This window comes from Eucyclogobius newberryi, unplaced genomic scaffold, assembly GCF_026437365.1.
Source record: "Eucyclogobius newberryi isolate DKJ021-1_F unplaced genomic scaffold, fEucNew1.0.hap1 SCAF_3, whole genome shotgun sequence".
NCBI classification, from domain to species: domain Eukaryota; kingdom Metazoa; phylum Chordata; class Actinopteri; order Gobiiformes; family Gobiidae; genus Eucyclogobius; species Eucyclogobius newberryi.
This window is the reverse complement of record NW_027315945.1, coordinates 28,873,548-28,894,102: the sequence shown is the minus strand read 5'-3', so window position 1 is coordinate 28,894,102 and position 20,555 is coordinate 28,873,548. Positions and strand designations below refer to the sequence as shown.

At 38.6% G+C, this 20,555-nt stretch overlaps 4 protein-coding genes across 9 annotated transcripts; 1 reads left to right on the top strand and 3 right to left on the bottom strand.

Annotated features, from left to right (window-relative positions):
- Window positions 1-652: 652 nt before the first annotated feature.
- tmem67 (transmembrane protein 67) lies at window positions 653-9,036 on the bottom strand. The gene is made up of 27 exons (XM_072460078.1): window positions 8,817-9,036; window positions 8,292-8,380; window positions 8,115-8,205; window positions 7,940-8,039; window positions 7,287-7,350; window positions 7,095-7,166; window positions 6,932-6,994; window positions 6,531-6,685; window positions 6,131-6,239; window positions 5,973-6,059; window positions 5,836-5,901; window positions 5,465-5,618; window positions 5,263-5,383; window positions 5,087-5,192; window positions 4,952-5,008; window positions 4,782-4,880; window positions 4,601-4,699; window positions 3,768-3,854; window positions 3,589-3,691; window positions 3,371-3,510; window positions 2,843-3,064; window positions 2,245-2,361; window positions 2,059-2,175; window positions 1,881-1,988; window positions 1,693-1,795; window positions 839-981; window positions 653-759 (listed from the first exon to the last, which is right to left on the bottom strand). Exons 1-27 carry the CDS (start codon window positions 9,016-9,018, stop codon window positions 679-681), a joined length of 2,955 nt encoding a protein of 984 aa, XP_072316179.1. The 5' UTR covers window positions 9,019-9,036; the 3' UTR covers window positions 653-678.
- An 838-nt stretch (window positions 9,037-9,874) lies between these two features.
- LOC140374557 (uncharacterized) lies at window positions 9,875-12,137 on the bottom strand. Its single transcript, XM_072461493.1, has 6 exons — window positions 12,123-12,137; window positions 11,263-11,486; window positions 10,879-10,986; window positions 10,527-10,790; window positions 10,345-10,385; window positions 9,875-10,272 (listed from the first exon to the last, which is right to left on the bottom strand). Exons 1-6 carry the CDS (start codon window positions 12,135-12,137, stop codon window positions 9,875-9,877), a joined length of 1,050 nt encoding a protein of 349 aa, XP_072317594.1.
- A 1,273-nt stretch (window positions 12,138-13,410) lies between these two features.
- On the top strand, window positions 13,411-15,833 carry rbm12ba (RNA binding motif protein 12Ba). The gene is made up of 2 exons (XM_072460672.1): window positions 13,411-13,484; window positions 13,628-15,833. Exon 2 carries the CDS (start codon window positions 13,637-13,639, stop codon window positions 15,218-15,220), a length of 1,584 nt encoding a protein of 527 aa, XP_072316773.1. The 5' UTR covers window positions 13,411-13,484; window positions 13,628-13,636; the 3' UTR covers window positions 15,221-15,833.
- Window positions 15,593-20,540, bottom strand: LOC140373931 (uncharacterized). Of its 6 annotated transcripts, none has more exons than XM_072460675.1 (12): window positions 20,398-20,540; window positions 19,928-20,022; window positions 18,900-18,930; window positions 18,316-18,396; window positions 18,081-18,220; window positions 17,862-17,987; window positions 17,741-17,786; window positions 17,528-17,578; window positions 17,133-17,434; window positions 15,962-16,063; window positions 15,779-15,863; window positions 15,603-15,708 (listed from the first exon to the last, which is right to left on the bottom strand). In XM_072460675.1, exons 2-12 carry the CDS (start codon window positions 20,018-20,020, stop codon window positions 15,668-15,670), a joined length of 1,098 nt encoding a protein of 365 aa, XP_072316776.1. In that variant the 5' UTR covers window positions 20,021-20,022; window positions 20,398-20,540; the 3' UTR covers window positions 15,603-15,667. The 6 variants fall into 6 exon arrangements, with proteins under 6 accessions (XP_072316775.1, XP_072316778.1, XP_072316779.1 ...); XM_072460676.1 differs by having other exon boundaries at window positions 15,612-15,705; XM_072460674.1 differs by having other exon boundaries at window positions 15,593-15,863; window positions 19,934-20,022.
- Window positions 20,541-20,555: the final 15 nt, after the last annotated feature.

Here is a 20,555-nt window from a genome sequence, read left to right as displayed (position 1 = left end):
CAAAACAACAACGATAAAATATATAATAATAATAATCACAATAATAATAATCATACATACATACAAAAGATGTTCACCTGTTTGCTGTATAAAAATTAAATGTATTTTATTTAACCTATTAAGAGATAAACTTTCCCCTTTCAAACTGTAATATTAAATTTAACTCAATTCAATACAATATATTTTTGTAACCTCACCCATGAATAGCGCCCAATGCAAGCAATTCCCACTTAATACTGTTTTAAATGTAAACAGATATGTTAAGGTATTCTATATTTATGACTTATGCAATAAGTCATTATTATTTTTATTAATTATTTGTACATAGTTTTATTCTTATCTTAAATTTGATTGCATGTACACTTTTTCTAGAACCAGGTCCGTCAACATTAATTTGGGAGCCCAGGGCAAGAAGCCTCACATGGGCTCCACTTCAGATTTGTATCAAATTCTGACAAGAGACGATTTTGTCTTTTCCATGTTAAAAATGGCCATAATTACATTTCGAATCACGATCCAGCTTAACACAATTATATAACAAACAACAATCCCAAGACACATGATACAGGCAAAAGTTTAATAAAAAATAATACAAACAACATCCTTACAAAAATATATTTACAGCGGTAAAAAAATCCTTTGAAAAATTCTAATTTACTATCAAACTAAATTCTTCTTTTATATGAGAAATCGCTCATCAATTAGTGTCTTATTCGCAAGATTCTTCCTTCCAAGAGCAGTACGAATAAACCTAAAAATCTACAAAAACGTACAAAATAGCATTAGCTTTTCAGATCTGCACTTTTAAAATAAATTGTTACGTATTAAATTCGCTTACCATCTGCTGCAGGTATGTGAGAATAGCAGCAAGCACAAAGCTCTGAGCTCCGAGGTCCACCACACAGAAGAACAGCGTGTCAAAGATCAGCAGTGTGGCTTCGTTTCCATAAAACAGCATATCACTGAACGAATGGGCCTCGTCTGAAAAAACGAAAATCAAACTGTATTCTCAGATATAATCAAACTGTGTACAGCAGTGTTGCTCATATTTGGAGATGTCCATGTTGGCCCCGATAGCCTGAATTTCTCCCCCACTGGTCCAACAACAAGAGGAAGAGTAAACCAGTGAAACAGGTGATGCCATTTACCTCTTTTATTCTCCTATATGCATTTCCAATGATACAATATGGTGAGAACAGACCATAATTAAAGAGGCACTCCGGTAGGAAACTTTTCATGTGTGTCTTCATGGAAATGTTATTGGTTTCCCTGGTTTGTTCCATAGTACGACATTAAACGTATCTTTCTTGCAATTATTCAATTTAATTTACTATTAAAAAAAAAAAGAGAGTGAGAGGGCCTCCTGCGTAATAATCGAATATCCACTACAAACAACAAAGTATCCTGTCTGTTTAAGGATTTTTTTTGACGTTAAGGAGCATGGGATTCTTGTAGTCTTGTAGTCTTTCAGTCTTTTCTCTCTCTCAGATATTACTTCTCTGATCTACCTGCTGATTTTAAAACAGAATTTTCAGATCCAAGCCTGATTCAAAACTTCTGCAGCCCTATTCTATAATGTATTGGATAAGAATGATTTGAGAAAAGGTTCTGAGTGCCACTGTATTCCCTGTAACAACATGTGAGCAAATGCTGTATGTTACAAAGATGAAGTCTGAGTCATATTGATCTTACCATTGTAGAAGAGACTTTTGTCATTTGGTTCAAGAAACTCCATCCCAATCACACGTTCCAGCATTAACTTGTCTCTTACAATGTAGTCCAAAGCTGGGTGAGCCTACGGAGAACAAAACGATTAAACAAACCTCTTTTACAGACATAATAAAGTAGATAGCAAGTCATTTGTAGTGTAATTTACGAACATGATCGATAACTGCTCCGAGGAAGTGGTTCATTGTGTTGTACGCTCTGGTGCACTGTTCAAAGTGGTTTCCAGAAGATGTGTCTAACAGTCGGGCCGGTCTATTTCTCTGTAAAACAAGAGATTTAAAATAAAGATATCTTAATCTAAATAATAAAGATGAAGATTTGGACACACACCCTGTTGAGTGGTTCTCGTATCCGCTCGTATTGATTCCTTAATGGGATCGTGAGAGAGATCTGAAACGTCTGAGTGTCCGTGTTGGGAAGCAGACCTCTTTGACCACACAAGGATTCCTTACAAAATAAAATAAATAGATGAACAAGTGTCAAATCAAAACCAAGATATGACAGTGCAGTACGAACCCCTTCTCTTTTTAGATTGTTGTTCATTTCCTCCATGTTTGTATCAGCATGGCCGTGAACCGAGCGTCCATGAATGTAATAGCCAAAACATCGGTGGGATAAGAGCAGCACAGATATCTACCGTGTATGAAAAGTTGTAAAAACATGTACATTTATCATATTGTACATTATCAAAATATACATAGGAATAGTAGAAAAAGCTTCAGTTGTAGTCATCTGGACTCAGTTTGAAAAAATAGACGTTTCGACTCTCATCCAAGAGTCATTGTCAATAAAATAATTTAGATCGAGAACTCCGATATTAATACTGTTCTGTGGTAAGACCCGCCCATTGGGAGGAGCCTTCCTGAAGTAGAAAGAGTTGTTTATTTCAACAGAAACTCCCCCCTTGTATCTAGATACAAGAACAGTATTAATATCGGAGTTCTCGATCTAAATTCTTTTATTGACAATGACTCTTGGATGAGAGTCGAAATGTCTATTTTTTCAAACTGAGTCCAGATGACTACAACTGAAGCTTTTTCTACTATGGAACACGCCTGGACGAATGAGGGATTACACCGATATACATAGGAATGCTACAAAAGGTTCTATTTACATTACTGATGGAGCAGAGATCCACAAACTGTCTGATTTTGTCCTCAACAAAGCACTCGTAGAAGAGAGTGAAAAAGATAACTTGAAGAAGTCCAATGCAAAGCCACAGTGCTGTTGCAACTCCATAGCGCAGAATCAGGCTGTAGGACGGGATATATGCCTGTGGGGGGCGCTCTAACAAGGGCGACGGGTCCCTTAGGGCCAAGTTTGAGAAGCCCAATACCTAAAGAAACAGTAACTTGTGAGTAATAACATCTTACTATTCACAAAGGACTTAAATATGAGCATTATAATCTGGACAATATTTTTTAAAGGGTTGCAGCCTCTCTCTCCCTCATAGCTGATTGGAATTTGACAGGTTTGATTACTGCCACACTTTGGGGACACTGAAGGCACATTTATTTTATTTATTTAAAAAAAATTGCCTCCTTCAACCCAACTTCCTGCTTAAAATTTCCACCTCAGTTTTCTTCCAGGTGACTTTTCTACCAAGGACCACTCCTGACTCGTCTCTAAGAATATCATTTACCTCAAGAAAAAATAGCACGGCCATGATTTGAAAAGTGGGGCAAATCTTCCGGATAGTCTGGATTTCGTTCCATTCATTTGCCACAAAATAGGTCCTCCAGATGCTCACGGGGGCGGGATCATGTTTTATATCCCCTCCAGCTGAACAAGAGTAAACATTGGAATAGTATTATAACAAAGCAGAAAAATACAGTGAAATACAAAAAAAGTCAACAGCACCTTGGATGGTTCTGGTGGAAGTTTTGTTACGTGGCCTCTCCCAGTCGATCAAGAACATATCCACAGACAACTGAAGAGTTAGTTTGTGAATAAACTGGATTCCCTGAATACAAAATCATTGTTGGTACCAAATGTTGTTCAAACCAGTGTGTCTTTTGTCTGAAATATATTTTTCTCACTTTTAGTGCAAAGGCACAACCGATGTATGTGACAAACTGCTCTTCTTGAGCAGGAAGTGGTAATATCACAGAAACATATTGCTGGGCCTAAATAAAACAGGTAAGTGACCAAATGAATAGTATGAATAATGTAGTGTGGAAAAAAATACAGTACTAAAAATATTAAAAAACAGCAGAAGCAGAAAAGACTTGCCTTTAAAGTCTGTAAAGAGTGGAAATATCAGAGAGCAGAGAGTAGAATGAGCATGCAGTCAAAACGGAAGATGAATTTAAAAAGGCAAAAAAAACAAGAAAACAGAATTACACAGATTTAAGCTGGAGTTAGTCAGATGTAGGAGAAGATCTGAATATCACACTGCACCTGTGGCCAGTACAAACAACCGTGCAATTCATTGTTTTAAGGTGCACTTTATAGTTCCTGTAGGGAAATTTGTGATCCATTGACCCATCTATCAAAGCAGTCTTGAGCTCGCCTTGATCACAACGAGTTAATTTGCAGTGATTTGTGCTCTCTGTTCAGTTTAAAATGATCTGATAAACAGCAAAATGTTTATAATTACACTGCAATTGACACTCAGGATTAACCTTTTTGTGACGTCTTGTGCCATGTTCGTCACTATTATTATTTTATTCATTGTTTGATGTTGCACCTTAATGCCTAAACAAGTTCCTAGGTTTGCAAACTGTGTTCAATGGCAATGGCAATACAGCTTTTCTGATGCCAACTTGTCTGATTGCTCGTCTGTTTGCGCCGGCCATAGGAGAAATTGGTCATGGAAATTGGGATTTGACAGAGTAAAGAGTAGTGAAGAGTCAGTAGAGCCGCGTTTCACCTTGTAAAATATAAGCCAGTAAAGTCCCGTTCCCACAGTGACGGCAAAGAAAACATTTGCCAGATCCCCCGCGTAGAACAACAAAAACTTGAATATCGTCTGCGAAAAGAGACATTTTTTTCTCAGTTTTCCTTAACAGTGAAGTGAATACATCGTTATGAAAGGAAATTAAATGAAATACCCCAGCGTCAATGAGTGATGAACCGATCCTCCTCTTCCAGCTGACAGTTTTTAACAAGGCATACAACACTGCCACACCCCCCATAACGCCGAGCGCCGTCTGTGCTTCAGAACATCACTCATGAATCGTTTATAAAGTCTGAGCTACAGTATTCATAGCCATTTACTTACATTCATTTTTAAGTTGGACTCACTCTGGTCCATCTCATATTCCACAGAAAAAGAGGTCTGGGGAAAAAAAGATGATATTTTTGTCAATGCTTATCTGTTTTTTTACACTATTAATGTGACTAATCTGAAACTTACAGTCACTTGCTGTGTGTTGATATCTGTGACCGGGACGTCGCTGTAGGTCACGGCGATCAAAGGGGGAAACACCTGTCCCTCCTGAGTCCGAGGAACGAGCTGAAATCTGATGGAGAAAAACGCACATTGAACTTCTCCTGTGAACGTTATTATATTATCACCATTTCTGTACGCACTTTATTTTCAAACTTTGCACCACACGGATCACTTTGGGGTTCGAACTCAAGATCTTCTCTCGTCCGCTCAGAGTATCCACGAGAAACACGCGGCGAGACAGGTACCAGTTTTTCATGCTTTCTGTTTGCAGCGAAAACAACATCAGTCAAAGTCAAGTTTTCGGCCGCAATGAATTATAGTCCGACCAGAAGAAAACGGGACCTTGGTTGATGAACCTTCCGTTATACTGTTGGTTGTTGACCAGTGCAGGCAGCGGAAGAAGCTTTTTGTTTTCATCGCCGCCAAGTTCCATGAAGACGTCGTAGAACAACGGCTCCGGATGAGAAATCAACAGGTCTTTGATTGAGAGTGTACACTGCAAACGAGATTATGATTCAAATTGTAGTTTACAGGTTTGTCAAAGCGGTAAAAAAGAGCATTATTCAATCACTTCCCAAGCTCTGACTGAAGTTAAACGTCACAATTGTTTAGTTCGGATGCATTTGGTCTGGTTTTAATCCAGTTTGAACCCAATTCGGTTTCAGATTTAGCTCTGGGTTCAGGTGTATGTGTAAAAATAAAACTATACTCACACTTTCTTGGTACGATGTCCCAAAACGAAAAGCTGCTGCCTGCCTGATTGTAGTGTCTGGACAAAGCTGACGGAAGGAAACGTCCACAGATCAGTTTGTGGCTTGGTCTGCATGTGTGTAAAACTCTAAATCATTACCTGCAGATTTCCTGGACCTATCTTTGCCCATCTCAGAAACTGTCCTCTCACATCATAAACGGCAGCAACCAAATTAATGGCAGTAAACTGTAAACGGACAGACGTGTAAACATACCATGAAAATGTGAAACATCTGGATTATCTGGTCTTTAGAATACCTCGTTTTTTCCTCTGAAACTGAACCCAATCGGCACTGGATTGGTCTGGAGGACTCTAATCGCCAGCCCTGGTTCATCTCCGTAGTAAAGCCAGGGCAAGTTGACTCTCCTAAAGATCAATTATGGTTTAGTCAAAGGTAAAACTCAAATAGTTATGGGTCTCTCACGTTTGCTGTATGGAATATTTGATAAATGAGTCTATCCATGTTGCAGTATCACAAAAAGATGCTAAATGAGATGATAAAGACTCGCAGCGGAACCTTTCAAACAATAGTACCCACTGTAAAGTTTGTATACTTCACACATATAGTCCAAGTATTGTTATTGGAATTATTAAACCAATTGTGATTTTCATTATCAGTCTTCCACACAGCTGCATTTATACATCAGTTACATTTACCAGTAGGAAATGTCGTAGGTCGAGCTTAGAGCTGCCCTCGATCTGAAGATGGTGTTAAAGAGTCCACAGGCGTCAGTGCTCAGGCCGCTGAAAGAGTGCATGTTCAGCACACACATGTTCCCCAGAGCCTGGCACGCCGTCAGATTAGAGAAAACCTGCAATAACAATTTAGAAGTATGACAAAGACACAATTATCCCTGTGATAAGTTCATAAATGTCAACATCTTAAGAGAAATGCAAAATTAACTTATTTGGGATGTCTACCAAGTTCCTTTATTACTAACTTTCCCTCCCCATTTCGGGGATCATTAACTGACCGATCATGAAGCTTTTTAAACCCGATTATATGTTTTTAAATGTACACAAATGATCCCCTTTAGATGTAAATACAGTTAACAAACCAGGCATGCGGCTGCAGAAGAGTAGAGATTTCTGACAAACCAGGCTGAGTGCACGTTAATCTTCTGCAAAAGACACCAGACATTCACCATCAGCCGAATAAAACCACAAAACGATGGGTTAAATGCGACTTTTTACAGTTAAAAACACAATAAATAAACTGACCAGCTGAGCAAAGTTCACACTCGGATTTACATTTGTTGGAAGGCTGCCGGGTGGAAAACACAATCCCCCAGACTGTGGAGAAACATGAGCGTAATTAGCCTGGAAGAATTGTATTGTACAGTAGTAATAGTAGTAGTAATAGTAGTAATAGTAGTAGTAGTAGTAGTAGTAGTAGTAGTATGGAGCACTCACTAGAATACCAGGAGATCCACATGCGCAGGAGGTGTTGATAAAAGAGGCCTGACATCTCTCACACCTAAACAGATTAGCAGGGCGTTACATAAAATTTTAAACGTAAAATTGCAAAAATGGGGCCGGTATTTTTGAGTCGGACCCTTTTTTTCATCACCAAAGTACATCAACAGCACTGCCTTTCATGTGAAGTATTTAGAGTATTTTCCATTCATTCTCAGTCGACAAACTATAGATCCACAAAAGAAAACGCATAACAAAAAGCAACTAGAATAGTAATTACAATTCTGAACAATTGTGATAATAATTGAGACATTTTATGTGTAGGGGTAACTTTGCACAACAGGCGAAGGATAATGGAAAACATAATTTGTTTTCCTACCCCAATATAATGAAGTATATACATGTTTCACTCTATTCATGGGACAAATAAGGGATTGCACCGGTACCATACAGATGCTAATTTTAAAGTCAGATTTACCCACTTTTTAGCCACTGTTGCTGTGTGTGAATACAAACAGGGAGGGACAGGGTGATTCTTCTTTCTAAATATGGGCCTGTGGATTCTCAGTCCTTGATACTGTGATGTGTGAAAACGCCTTATGGATAAACAAAACTTGACTGTTGTGGGCATAAACTGTTATTCATCATACCTGTCTCCAATGACGTCAGAGACGGAAGAGGCCGGTTTGTTGCCATTACACACTTCGCACTGGGCTTCCTCTAAGATGTTCCCGTTAAGATCTCTCTCAACTGGAGGAGTAAAAAGAGAAATGTGAAGTGTATTCTAATGACACAAACCCATTACACCATTTATAAAGCGCTTACCGAGGACACTCCCCACTGGACATGTGCAAAAGCCCTCATCACTCGGACTACCCGGACAGCGAATACAGCCAAACCCATCCTTTGTCACGGCCTGCAACACAACAAAGCACACAGGTTAACACACATACATGTTTTACTGTTCATTGTACACAATAAAACACATTTAGTTACACTTACTGGTTTATCTGCAGGACACTTTTGACAAACAACAGATGATTTCTCTGTGTTAAGCTCAAAATAGCCAACTTTGCAGGCACAAGAAAGACCTGTAAAAGAGTATCATTATTATTACATTGTTTAACTTATCAAACGTCAATGCCACATACAAAATAACCAACAATCTTGTTCATGAAATGCTCAGAGCTGTACACAGAGGTACATAACACAGGTTTAGCCAATTCCCTGTTTAGTCCTGGTTTAGACCAAGTTTATAATTCATGTTTTAGGCTTTGGTTGATTCCTGAATTAAACACCCATGAATCCCAGTTACGTCCGTGTTTCGTGTTGGTTTCAGTTCAAGTTTAAACCTGGTTTGTACTACATTATATTTAAGTTTTCCTTCACACCTGTTTCTGTCCTGCTTCCTCCCTACTTTGGTCCTAGCTCAGATCTTGGCATAGTCCTTCTAAATTCACCCAGCACATGTTAAATAAACTACTGTGATTTCGTTTCTTTTGATCTTTTGAGAGCAAAACGACAAACCTGTGCTACTGCGGCGCTGGTTCGGACCACAATTTGCACACGACAGGCTGGAAATGTCATAAAACTCCTCCGTGCCGCAGTTTTGAGGCTCCTTAAACGGTATGATGTATTGCTGACCGTTCACATTAAAGTTATGAAGATGAATACATGTTAAAACGAAACAAAGTGAGGCTAGAGAAGATGGTAGCGTCCCCGTCGCCATGGTAAACAATGGTCGTTTTTCTGTGTTGACTTCCGGTTTGCACACTGCTGCCTCCTACTGGTAAAATAGATGTACAGCTACAGAAATGTGGCACAATTATGTCTCAAAAGGGAGTTATGCTAAATTAATTCCTCAATTAAAAATATTTATTCTGATTGTATGCAGAAAACATCGTGGAAATCCATCATGTAAATGTGTGGTTGAGGTAATACATGTAAATGGATTGTACAAATAAAGTGCAGCAATATCCCTTTATATCTTTAGGCTGAAATAAAAAATAAAATAATGAACAGAGTACAAATACAACTTTAATAAACAAGTCATGTGAATAAGTTTAACATTTTTAACACTCCTATACAGATTTTTAAAAATAGTTTTAAATCCAATGTATAGAAGGAACCTTTCCCATTACTGTACATCATAAATAGAAAGCTGCGTGCCAACTGTCTGTGATGAAACCGTTTTTAAACTTGTTATTTGTTTACACTGAGCATATATTCAGGCCTCCAACTGAATTAGCCAAAATTATGTACTTTTTACTGCAAATTTAAATAATTCTACCACAACATTAAGAGCTGTAGAAATTAAAATACAGCCTCCTGAATAACTCACTGTATTTGTGCAGCACAACCTCTAACCTCTACAAGGAGCTAATGTCAACAAAAGCAGAATTTCACTCTTAAACAATGTGGGAATACATTAATTTAACTGGATTTTGAATAATTTCAGCCCTTTCCTCAAGTTTACAAATGAGATGTGTTCCCAATACGACCTGAGACAGTGAGATTCTGTGATGCTGATCTTAATGAGGCTGCCTTTGCTTTACCATATGTTCACTGCAGGTTCTTTTGGCTGGTCACACTGACTTTGCCTTCCTCTGAGCAGTGTCTAGAGGCGAGCTACATCTGTCTGTGGCGAGACATTTCCTTGCCCTTATTTTTAATTGATTTGCCACTGATATTGTACAACGGGTTCTTCCAAACCTGTGCAACGCTGAAATGATCTTGCCGTTTGTGTTCATTTTTTCATAGGAAGACACCATCTCTTTGATAGGCTCCAGGAATGTGTTATTTGAGTTACATTTTTCCATCAAATCCTTAAACATGTTCCAAAGTCGGATCTCTAGGTCATTTCTTTCTTGTGTTGATGGGCCTTGGTCACTGGAGAGGTCTGGACACTGTTCCTGGTTTGCAATAGCAAAACTGTGATCCAGAGGATTTTGTGTGGAAGAAATCTGCATTTCATCCGATGGACCTATTTCATCAAATCATTTTGAACATTAGTCGAGAAAAACAGAATTACATTTTAGATTAACAAACAACAGACCTTTTGCTTTACATTTTCTCTTGAACATTTTGTAATACAATCTGTAAAGAGAGGGTCATAATAATATAATATTCATCAACTTTATATAGTATTTTACTCAGCAATGCATGTTATGTATGCCACAACTTTTAAAATATCATTGTTGGGCAACAGGGTTTTTGTGCAATTTGTTTATAACAAACCTGAAACAAAAATGCAGGTCAGGGCAGACCGAGCGGTCAGCAGAGGCACGCGCATAACGCTCGCCCAACTCTTGTTGTAGGTTGTACTTTAAGATTTTTAGTGCTGAAGAGGGGGAATGTCCCATTTTAAATAATTCAACTAATTTATCAACTGTTTCCTTGGAGACGTTGCGATGTTGAAGGGCTTCTGAACATTCGTGATTATGGGTGTTTCGAATGTTGATGTGGAATGCCAGTTGATTTTTAATGTGAGGGTCAATGGACCTACAAAATAAAAATAAAAAAGTAACTTTAAAACAGTGCAAAATAAATGTAGACATTATTTTAAGTAGATTATAGGTACTGTTTTTACCTTGATTTTCTGTTTTGACTAAAAGTCTCTTTCTTGAGGACAAGATAGAGCACAGCAGGGCAGAGAGTGTTTTTTGAGGAGGATGAATTACGTCTCTTTTGGTGGCACCTGAGAGAAGAGAAGCAAAGCAATTCACCTTTAACAATTGTCTAAGCAATATTCAGTACACAGATTATGTTAACACTGGTCAAACATAAATGCGAATATTGCTTTTCCAAAATTAGGGAGCGAACCCACACTCATCCCACTCACTCGTTAAACTGGTTTTGTTAATGTTCAACATTGATTGTTGTTGTACATAGCTGTTGTCTTTGTTTTGTCTTTTCTATAACACTCACAATGAAAACTAAAATGTTATTTTGAATGACCATGTCAAACAATTACTTTCCAAAGCATTCACGTACCCTGTACTTGTTGCGATTCGTCTCAGGGGTTGTTGGGTATGTTTTAAGGACCCTCCAGGTCGTTTTAGAAGAGTCTTGAAAGGCTTCCAGCCACTGGTGAATCTCCTCCTCTAAACTGATCTTCAGTTTGATGGAGGCCTTAAAACCTCCATCTTGAAGAATTTCACAAGAGCACACAGTGTGGTGATATTCTGGAAGAATGGACTGTACAGATAATATTAGTAAACTATAATAATAGCAAAATTGCAACAACACATAACGATAATTATGTCATTCGTAATATATTTTCAGTCATCTGTCTAAACCGAACCTCAAGTTGATGAAGAGGCTCAGAGTCTCCAGGAGGAATTTGGTGGCAAAACTGGCACCAAGAAGCTCTCTCTGAGTCAGACATCTCTGTCCAGAAAAGATACAGTATAATATGAATAAAGATCATGGTGTTTCAATAATGTACAAGTGACAATAAGATCAGTTTTATCCTCAATGGCGTTTCAAAAGTAAAGAAAAAGTTTGCTGTTGAGCACTAAACTACAGTCAGAAAAGTACAACCAGAAAGCGACTAACTCCAAAGTAACGCATTTCTCTCCACACTATAGATCCATGCTCCAAATGGGAAATTATTTTTAAATCATTGATTAACATTAATAAAATACAGGACCGATTATTGGAGTTGCAAATTCTTATCATTATAGGTATTTTACTGTTCTGTGGGTAATTAATATTCCATGTAATGTATTAAGGGCACAAGTGCAGACATATGTTCAATAGCTGAAAAAATAAAAACATTAAATAGGAAGAGTACAATTATAATCTGCAAGATAGAAAATGATTAAAACAGACCACATCCGGCCCCATGGTCCATAAATGCCCATGTTTGCTCCGCACTCATAGTTGTGGAGTAAGTTCTGAGTGCTTTTTAAATGTATATATAAATGAGATGCAAATGGAGTATGTACAACATGCATTTAATGCACTCAAAACATTTTAGATCTTTAACAAATTAATTATTTGAAAAACGTGGGGGCCTGATGACTCTGATGACACATTTATTTTTTCTCACTAAACCATATCTGACTGAGCCTAGTTACTGTGGTGATTTACACTGAACTAAACCAAAGTTTTTTTGTATGACAGAAAATGACAGAGTTTGCTCAAACTAAACATGACCTCAAACTAAACCGGCTTCTAGCCACAGGCCGACAGTGTACAAGACAGCACAGACAGCAACTCACCTTACAAACAGACAAATGTCAGTAAGAGTCCAGATCATGGTCCAGATCCATATGATTTCATATATTATGCATCCAGAGCAGAGTAAACAGAGATCTGCTGCTGAGCTTAAGAACCACGTGCAGCCTGCCACCTACTGCACCGGACAATACAACACCATCTTCAGAATTATTACACCCTCTTAGGCTAATGTTTAAGTTTATATGTTGCTACAGTCTTGTTTATGTTCTCAAGCCAGACCATAGTGTTTGTCTCTGTAAAAATGTATTCAAAAGCTTCCTGTTAGGATTCAGAATGAGTAATTAGTCATACAACAGGAAGTAGACCATATGCAAAATAATTTTGAGGACTTTCCCCCATATTTATAATATATTATTATTAATAGTATGATTATAATTATAATTATTTATAAGAACTCGGATACTTGGACTCAGTTTGCCTCTCAGAATCAGAACGTTTTATTGCCATTGCCAATGAACAGAATTCAACAACATTGGAACTTGCGTTGGTGATTTGGTGATAAAACAATGAGCAATATAAAACAACCTATATAAAACCAAAAAGGGCATGCATTAAGGACAATTACAGGCCTATTATAAAGTAATTAACAACTAAAGGAACAAAAACAGAGATAAAGAATAAGGTAAACATCTGCCTCTTTCTGAAGGACTGGTGGTTGTGACGCTCCAGTCCTCTAGGAGGCGCTGAAGAGCCAGGGTAAATAAACGTGTTCCTCCAGGCGGGAAGAGGCACACACTGCGTAGCATGTTGTCTGAGGCTTTTACACTCTCCTCATAAAACTTAAGAGCTCTTTGTTGATCACACTCGTGGCGGGATTTACACTGTAGTTTGTATCGAATTTTCATGGTCTTGAACAGTTTACTTTTGAGTGTTTCCACATTCCAAGTCTTTTTCAGCTAGCATCCTTTAGATCGAACCTCATCTCGATCGAGCTCAAGAGAAAGGCCTTGGGTAAGTGAGAATATATTTGTAATCATACTGGACCTGACACAAATGCATTTTCTAGGGCTGAGACAAAATGTATCACATTATATTTTTTGGTGAGTACAAATAAGTATGAATCCTGCATTTATTGTATGCATGTTTTTTTGTAGGTCAGTATTATGAGCACTATTTTACAACTTCGAGGTTTGGATACGAAGGCAGGTGCTGAAGATATCCGGAGCTTTTTTGGAAGGATCCACATACCTGAAGGTGGAGTATTTATTATTGGAGGGCCCCTCGGGGAGGCTTTTATTGCTTTTAACACAGAGGAAGAGGGAATGCTTGCAATGCAACAATGTGGACTTTTCCTCAAGGACTCGAAGGTGGACTTGCACATAAGTAGCATGGTGGAGCTCGAGCACAAATTGGACGCATTTCTCAAGAGAAGGAAATCATTTAGCAAACTTCAGAAACATCATCACGCTCATTATTCCTCAAATGAAGGAACTAAACCTGTCGATCCAAATCCTGTCTGTAAACCACCGTTCGACACAATGCAGTTTGATGTTGGAGCTGAACAAACCGTAAACATGGATACTATCAACTCAAAAAACAAAATTCGTCTTGGGATTTGCACTTTACTTCAAGGGCTCCCATCATCTCAGATCCCTGTCCCACGTGAGTCTCCAGCTGAACCGCCCGCCCCCAATCCAGCTAACCCTGGCTTTATCAGGTTGTTTGGTCTTCCCTGCACCGCTACAAAACAAGACATCTGCCATTTTTTCCAAGGACTAAACGTAAAGGAGGTTCTACTGAACGTATCGTTGGGAGTAAGCTGTGGCTGTCTGGTTCAGTTTGACAGTATCCAGGAGGCTACGGCTGCTCTGAGCTTTAACCAGAGTTTGCTGGGCACTGCAAACGTGGAGGTACGGACAGCAACACTGAAGATGTGGCGCAACGCTCTACAAGAACACGAAGATGGTGCTCATGGTACATTACAGCAGAGTCCTTTAAAGGATACCATGAACTACTCGAAGGTTTCAGAGTGGCCAAGAAAGACACACAATACTGGCTCCATACAAAAAACACTCAAAAAATTAAACTGTCAAACCACAAATTCATCTGATACTGTGGAGTACATAGTCATGGTCAGTCACCTGCCAGTGAATATTGTCAAGACCGAAATAAAAGAACTTTTTGGGTGTCCAAATATTGCTCACAAGAATGTTCTACACTTACTAAATTCTGAAGGGAACAAGACAGACAGAGTTTTTGTCAAGTTTGACAAACAAGAGGACTACGACTACGCCATAAACCTCAGCGGGTGTCATGTAGGTTCTAAAGCGATTGAGGTCTCGCCAATAACCAAAGAGGAGATGAATAAAATAATGAAGTCCCAAGGAAAACCTCCAAAGCACAACACACAGACCAAGACGCCACATCAGTATGGGAAAATGGACAGTAAAGATGAACAGAGCCACGAAGCGAACACGCGCCGATGCCTGTATATAAGAAACATGCCTGCGGATGTGCGGCGGAGTCAGATCAAAGGGCTCTTCACTGAAAACAAGCTGAAGGAAGAGGACATCACATTGTTGCACGACAGTGACGGCATGTGCATTGGAGAGGCTGTGGTTCAGTTTCAGTCTGAGACAAACGTTGCCTTGGCTTTAATGCATCACGGAAGGGAGTTCCTAGGAAGCAAAATACTTCTTACTCCCATTAATGTGAAGCAGATGGAGAACATATTGGCAAATAATTAAGCTTTTTGTTTCAGATTCCAAGTTCTCTTAGTGCTTGGATGATGACCCGATGTTGCTGTTGCCAATATTTTAACCCCATTTTTTTTTTACATTTACAATGAACAGTGTTAACAGTGCATCATTTCAAAAAGTCCAGATAGTTGAGACAAAATACAGTTTTCAGAATAATCACATGTTTAGACGCTCTCATCTTTTAATAAACATAGCACAAAGATCATACACGTTCAGTATATCATCTTAAAACTTAACATCTAAAAAAACTGGAAAAACTTCTAAACAGTTAACCTCGTGTAGGGATGTCAAGATTATTAGGTTAATCTATAATTGTAATAATTCGGATCACAATATAAAATTTCGTAAGAACCAAAAAAACAAGAATTGTGTGACTAAAATGTTATATCTTGACATCCCTAACCTCATGTTAGAGGCATATTGATCCAGAGAATGTCAGTTGTAGTATCTGGTTTGGCCATGCCTCTGCATACCTGCTAAAACAAAATATTGGTCTCATTATACAAGAGATGAGACAAATTAAAGACAAATATTGTTGTACAATACCTTCATATCCAGAATATTGTTCATTATAGTTTGGTTTTGTGGGTGTTTGGGATGTTTGGGGAAACACAGGAGGCACAATAGGACCCTGTGAAATATAAAACATGGATAACCTAGCAAAAACATGCCCGCTCAAAGTCTCAAAAGCATTGTCAAAGAAATTAGGCAGAAACTTATGAACATTACCTCTACACGCCTGAGTCTGTATTCCATCAACACATCTGTCAGCTTTTGTGTCACCTTCAACACCAGCTGGGCGTCACTTTCACTCTCGATTCTGAAGGTATCCTATGGATGAAAAGGTAAGTACAGTGGAACGTAGTGCAATCACAATAATATTGAATACGCCTTTCAATTTTTCTTCAGATTAGAAACTTATATGATAGAATATAATTTAAGAAGAGCCATACTTTATATAAATACACTGCATATAACTGTTTATTTAAAGTGATTGGTAAGACGGCATCTGCTCAGTATGTGTTCAGGAGACGGGGCCAGATAAAGACGCCTTTAAGCAGGACAAATGCGACAATGATTCAGACGGTTCAATCATTAGGGGAATGGAACCTTAGGCCATTCAAGGCATAAAAGAGGAGGCAAATTTAACTTTTACATTGTTTAGAATTTACTGATTAAAAAAGGAGAAAATAATTAAATTGGGCAAAATGTGAATTTTGCATTTTCCAGAAATTAGCTTCAGAATCAGAAAAGATTAATTGCCATTGTCCAGCAATCGGGTGTTGAGCCCCACAAAAACAGCAGCGTGAGCGCTCAATCATTTTTATTCTTATTAGTTATGTGGTACCGGTAATTTTGCAGTAATGCAAGGATGAGATACTCAGTGGTCAAAAGTCCCAGGGCAAAATGTTTGATCACAAGTCACTGCTGAGATTGAACAAAGCAAATACTGTAGGTACAAGTCTCCTACTGAAGAACCCAACTGATGCAGTGAGCAGCTTCTCATTTCTGAGACCCAGCGTCTTTGGGTCACTGAAAAGCACTATATAAATAAAAGTTATTATTATTATTATTCTGAAACAACCGTGTGGAAAGACAAATCCTTCTGTGGTTATGGAAGGATGTTTAAGAAGGGTCAAATCAGTGGCATAAAGCAGAGAAAACCTCTAAGGAGAAGTTATGATTAAAGATAAAGACCATTATAAAACCACTCGGAAAGTACCGTAATCACATTCATGTGATTCTTTCAGTGTCAGTACTTTCTCAAATGGGTATTTTATTTCAGTATTTAGTAGCGCTTGATTTTTTCTTTTTGACAATTCAGATAGAAAGACAACGTTTCCACTTGGATAGTCCAAAAAAAGCTTGAACTGAAAAAAAAAAAAAAAAAGGAACTTACTAGGTAACTGAGCAGCGTTCCAGAGATGTCCCCACCAGCTAACGTACCAGGCTGTGGCAAAGTGGGAGCATTCATTGGCCTCTGCATTCTCCCCATGGGCCTGTCCATACGTGTATCTCTGTAGTCGTCAGTATAGTCATTAGAAGATCCATAATCAAAATCACCAGCTCCATATTCATCTCTCATTTGGTCATGACCCATATCATGATAGTGCCCCTGGTCCATGGAGTAATCGGGAGCCTGTAGAGAGGAGTACCCGCCAAAACCTTCCATTCTATAGCCACCTCTTGGGGATTTTTGACCTGTAAAAAGGGAGTGGATAATTAGAAGAAGAAACCTTTAATGAATTTAAATCAGTGCACACATTTTTTTTAATGATAGAACAAACAAATTACCAAAAGGCATAGATTGGGCTTGGTATGGAGCTGGTCCAGGGTTGGCTGAAGCTGGAACAAGAACAAATACATTCATTATGCTTTATGCTCCAATACAGAAAGTGCAAAATTACACATTCAAATACAAAAAGTCTGTTCCACTTATGGTATCGAAAAAATGTAAAATAAAATAATTCCATGCTTTCACAAACAATTTCTGCAAATGGTACTTACGAAAATCTTTGAATGCTGGTACATCACAAGGTTCTTTCAAGATGACCTAGAAGCAAGTTCATTCAGTAGGTCACAAATGGTTTAAAAAGGCAAAAACAATTTAAATATTTTGATTTCTCACCTTGAGCTGCCCTCTGCCTTCAGTTTTTTCAACCTCCATGGCAATGCCTTTACAAGTCTTTTTTAGCTCTTGGTTCTTACCGATTTGATCCTCTTCATGAGGAACCTTGTCAGGGTGCACCTTTTTCTGAGAACACAAACATGTGTATAAAATAGTAGCAAGGTCATCTCTCAATACTGGCATTATAAAGCATTGTACAATGAATATAGTTGTAATTACCAAATATCTAAAGGCGTGTTTCCACCCTTTGACATGGTCAATTATATGAGGTTGCAGTTGAGTTACACTACACAATTTGCAGTGGTAGTGTGGTGGAACGGACTTGCTGGGACTGCGGTACTCCCACACATACTGAAGACCTGCAAGCATTTAAAACAAGATCATATGACCCATGTAAGTAATGTACATCAAGTATAGTGAAGTTATGGTTTATACACTAAGTATTTTCACTTACCAATTACACAGACATCATTGAGTTTTTTCAACTGAGAGCCAAGTGATGGGATCCTTTGGATGTTTTTTCCGTCTGTATATACTTTTTAAAAAAATCAAGAGATTAATGCAGTTAGAACAAACTATTTACATTCAAACATGAAAGTCAATCAGATCTAAATGGTTTTGGCATTTACAACCAAATTAACCACCTGTAAAAAGGCTACTTTATGCAGATTCAGCAATAAAGTATTTTGCCAACTTCCAGGAGGAATGCACAACTGCATCAGACAAGAGGCCAACTAGGTTTACCATTTAAGGCCTTTACAACAGACTAAAAGCCTGTTTTCAGAGTACGGGGAAAAAAACTGCAAATTCTTAAAAGGTTAGAGCATTTGCACCAGCCACCATATGTGAACTCTATAGAAAAACTATTGGTAGTATGAATACTTGTTTTAAGACAAGCACACTATTAAAAATATTGATAACAAAAGAAAACTTGATTTAAGACCCAGGTCTCAAAGCAGAGGTGCCACTGCCAGAGGCAAGGGAGTCAAATCTCAGGTACCTCTTAAGTTGGCAGTGGCATTGAGTGAACAAACTTACCTACATCATCAGAATGCTGCAGCGGCTGTCTCTGTGAGGGAGGGTAGGATATACCCAAATAAAGAAGAGACACAGGCATTAGTGACAGAATGGCACTCAAATTAAATGCCAAGTGAGCCTTTCTTTGTAGTTTCTTGTGCAAGACCACGTATGCACATAATTACTAAAGGTTACGTGTATAACAATTCACTGCATGGCATAATATTATAATAACAGTTGAGTCAGTACTCTCAATAGGTGTGGGTACTGCAATTGTCATAATAAAATTCTTTAGCTTTTGAAATGTTCTTCCATGCAGTGAGCAATGCGTCGAAAGTAGGTTTTTGGTCCTTTTAAAATGTGGAACAGGACATAATATGGAATATAATGTACCATACCATGGCAATTACTTCCATGAGCAACACAAAACATGTGTGGGCTTTGGTCATGAATGAGACCTCATTGACTTAAATTCATAAGTCATGGCCCAGCCTTAGTTTGTGCTAAGATTTATTAGAGAGAACATTTTAGTTATGGCAGTGGGAGCACAGAAAGGAACATTTTGTGACTGCCAAATCCTTGCAAATCTAGTAAACATGTGGGATCGGTGATCCTACTTAGTATGGTGGTAGTGCATTTTGTACCAAACAACAAATTAATGCAAATGGTAAAAGGATGCAGTGTGCCGCTTAACCAACTGAACCAGTTTCTTTGTCTTTCTCACTGGTTTTGAACCAGTTTATCAGTGAGAAACAGAACTGGAGAGTGGCTTCAGTTGGTGCTGTGCAAGAGAAGTTCATGTGGCAGAGGATGGAGCCCATCCTCTAAAACAAAAAAACATCCTCTGCATGAGGCAGCTCAGTGGAGCAGTAGGAGCACAGACTCCTGTCTCAGCCATCACATTTATCCGCAGCCATCAGGCTGCATGAAGGGATGAGGAGTAGTAACGGTTGGCAAACCGTTTCCGTTGTTGGGCTTTTATTGTAAGGCCCTGGACATCAAAAAGACAATGTTGATGTCCATTCTCGCTCTTGCTTGAGCGCCCTTACATTTACCTTCTTCCATTGGTTTTGTTGCTGCCCAAACGGGAATTTCCGCTTAACGCCCTGGGACGCATAACTTTGTGCGTTAACTCCGGCCATTCCTATAGATAAAGCATACCAAACAGAACAAAACGCACCGGAATTATTAATAGAATAGTGCAGGACCCTGCTGAAAGATACATATTATTTACAATATTCGCGCAATTCACAGGCCTCTTCCCACCGCACACTTCCTCTGACTGAGGATACGTGAGGTCCAAGGTCGTGGTCATTTAATGGTAACCACTTATATAAGTAACGTGAGTTCTGTCTCATTATTACAATTAAATTACGTATGATATTCAATAAAAGGGGCTTCCATTGTGAACTGAGTTACTAATGCACTAGCATGAAGCTAGGCAACGTAGCCTAGCTTCATGAAGCGAGGGACACACAGAAGGCGAGCCATGTATTTAAAACAGTAAATCATCTATTACCTGCAGGAAATATAGGCAGCTAAGAGAATGAAACAAACGCAAGCCAAATGAACAAAAAAACAATTTTGACGAGAGTCCTCAGAAGAACTGCGACGTCGATCAATGCGTACAGAAAATCCGTGCCCAGTATACCCGGAAGGACCCTGACAACTGTTGTA

Coding starts and splice junctions, on each gene's coding strand:
- tmem67 (XM_072460078.1), bottom strand. CDS start 9,018: ATGGCGACGGGGACGCTACCATCTTCTCTAGCCTCACTTTGTTTCGTT. Junction 6,686..6,931: donor CTTCTGCAGCCGCATGCCTG/GTTTGTTAACTG, acceptor TTGTTATTGCAG/GTTTTCTCTAATCTGACGGC. Junction 760..838: donor TCACATACCTGCAGCAGATG/GTAAGCGAATTT, acceptor ACGTTTTTGTAG/ATTTTTAGGTTTATTCGTAC.
- LOC140374557 (XM_072461493.1), bottom strand. Junction 10,791..10,878: donor AGTCAAAACAGAAAATCAAG/GTAAAAACAGTA, acceptor TTTATTTTGTAG/GTCCATTGACCCTCACATTA. Junction 10,386..10,526: donor GACCTGCATTTTTGTTTCAG/GTTTGTTATAAA, acceptor CTCTCTTTACAG/ATTGTATTACAAAATGTTCA.
- rbm12ba (XM_072460672.1), top strand. CDS start 13,637: ATGAGCACTATTTTACAACTTCGAGGTTTGGATACGAAGGCAGGTGCT.
- LOC140373931 (XM_072460673.1), bottom strand. CDS start 20,020: ATGGCCGGAGTTAACGCACAAAGTTATGCGTCCCAGGGCGTTAAGCGG. Junction 17,988..18,080: donor AACACGCCTTTAGATATTTG/GTAATTACAACT, acceptor TTGTGTTCTCAG/AAAAAGGTGCACCCTGACAA. Junction 17,435..17,527: donor AGCCCAATCTATGCCTTTTG/GTAATTTGTTTG, acceptor CCCTTTTTACAG/GTCAAAAATCCCCAAGAGGT.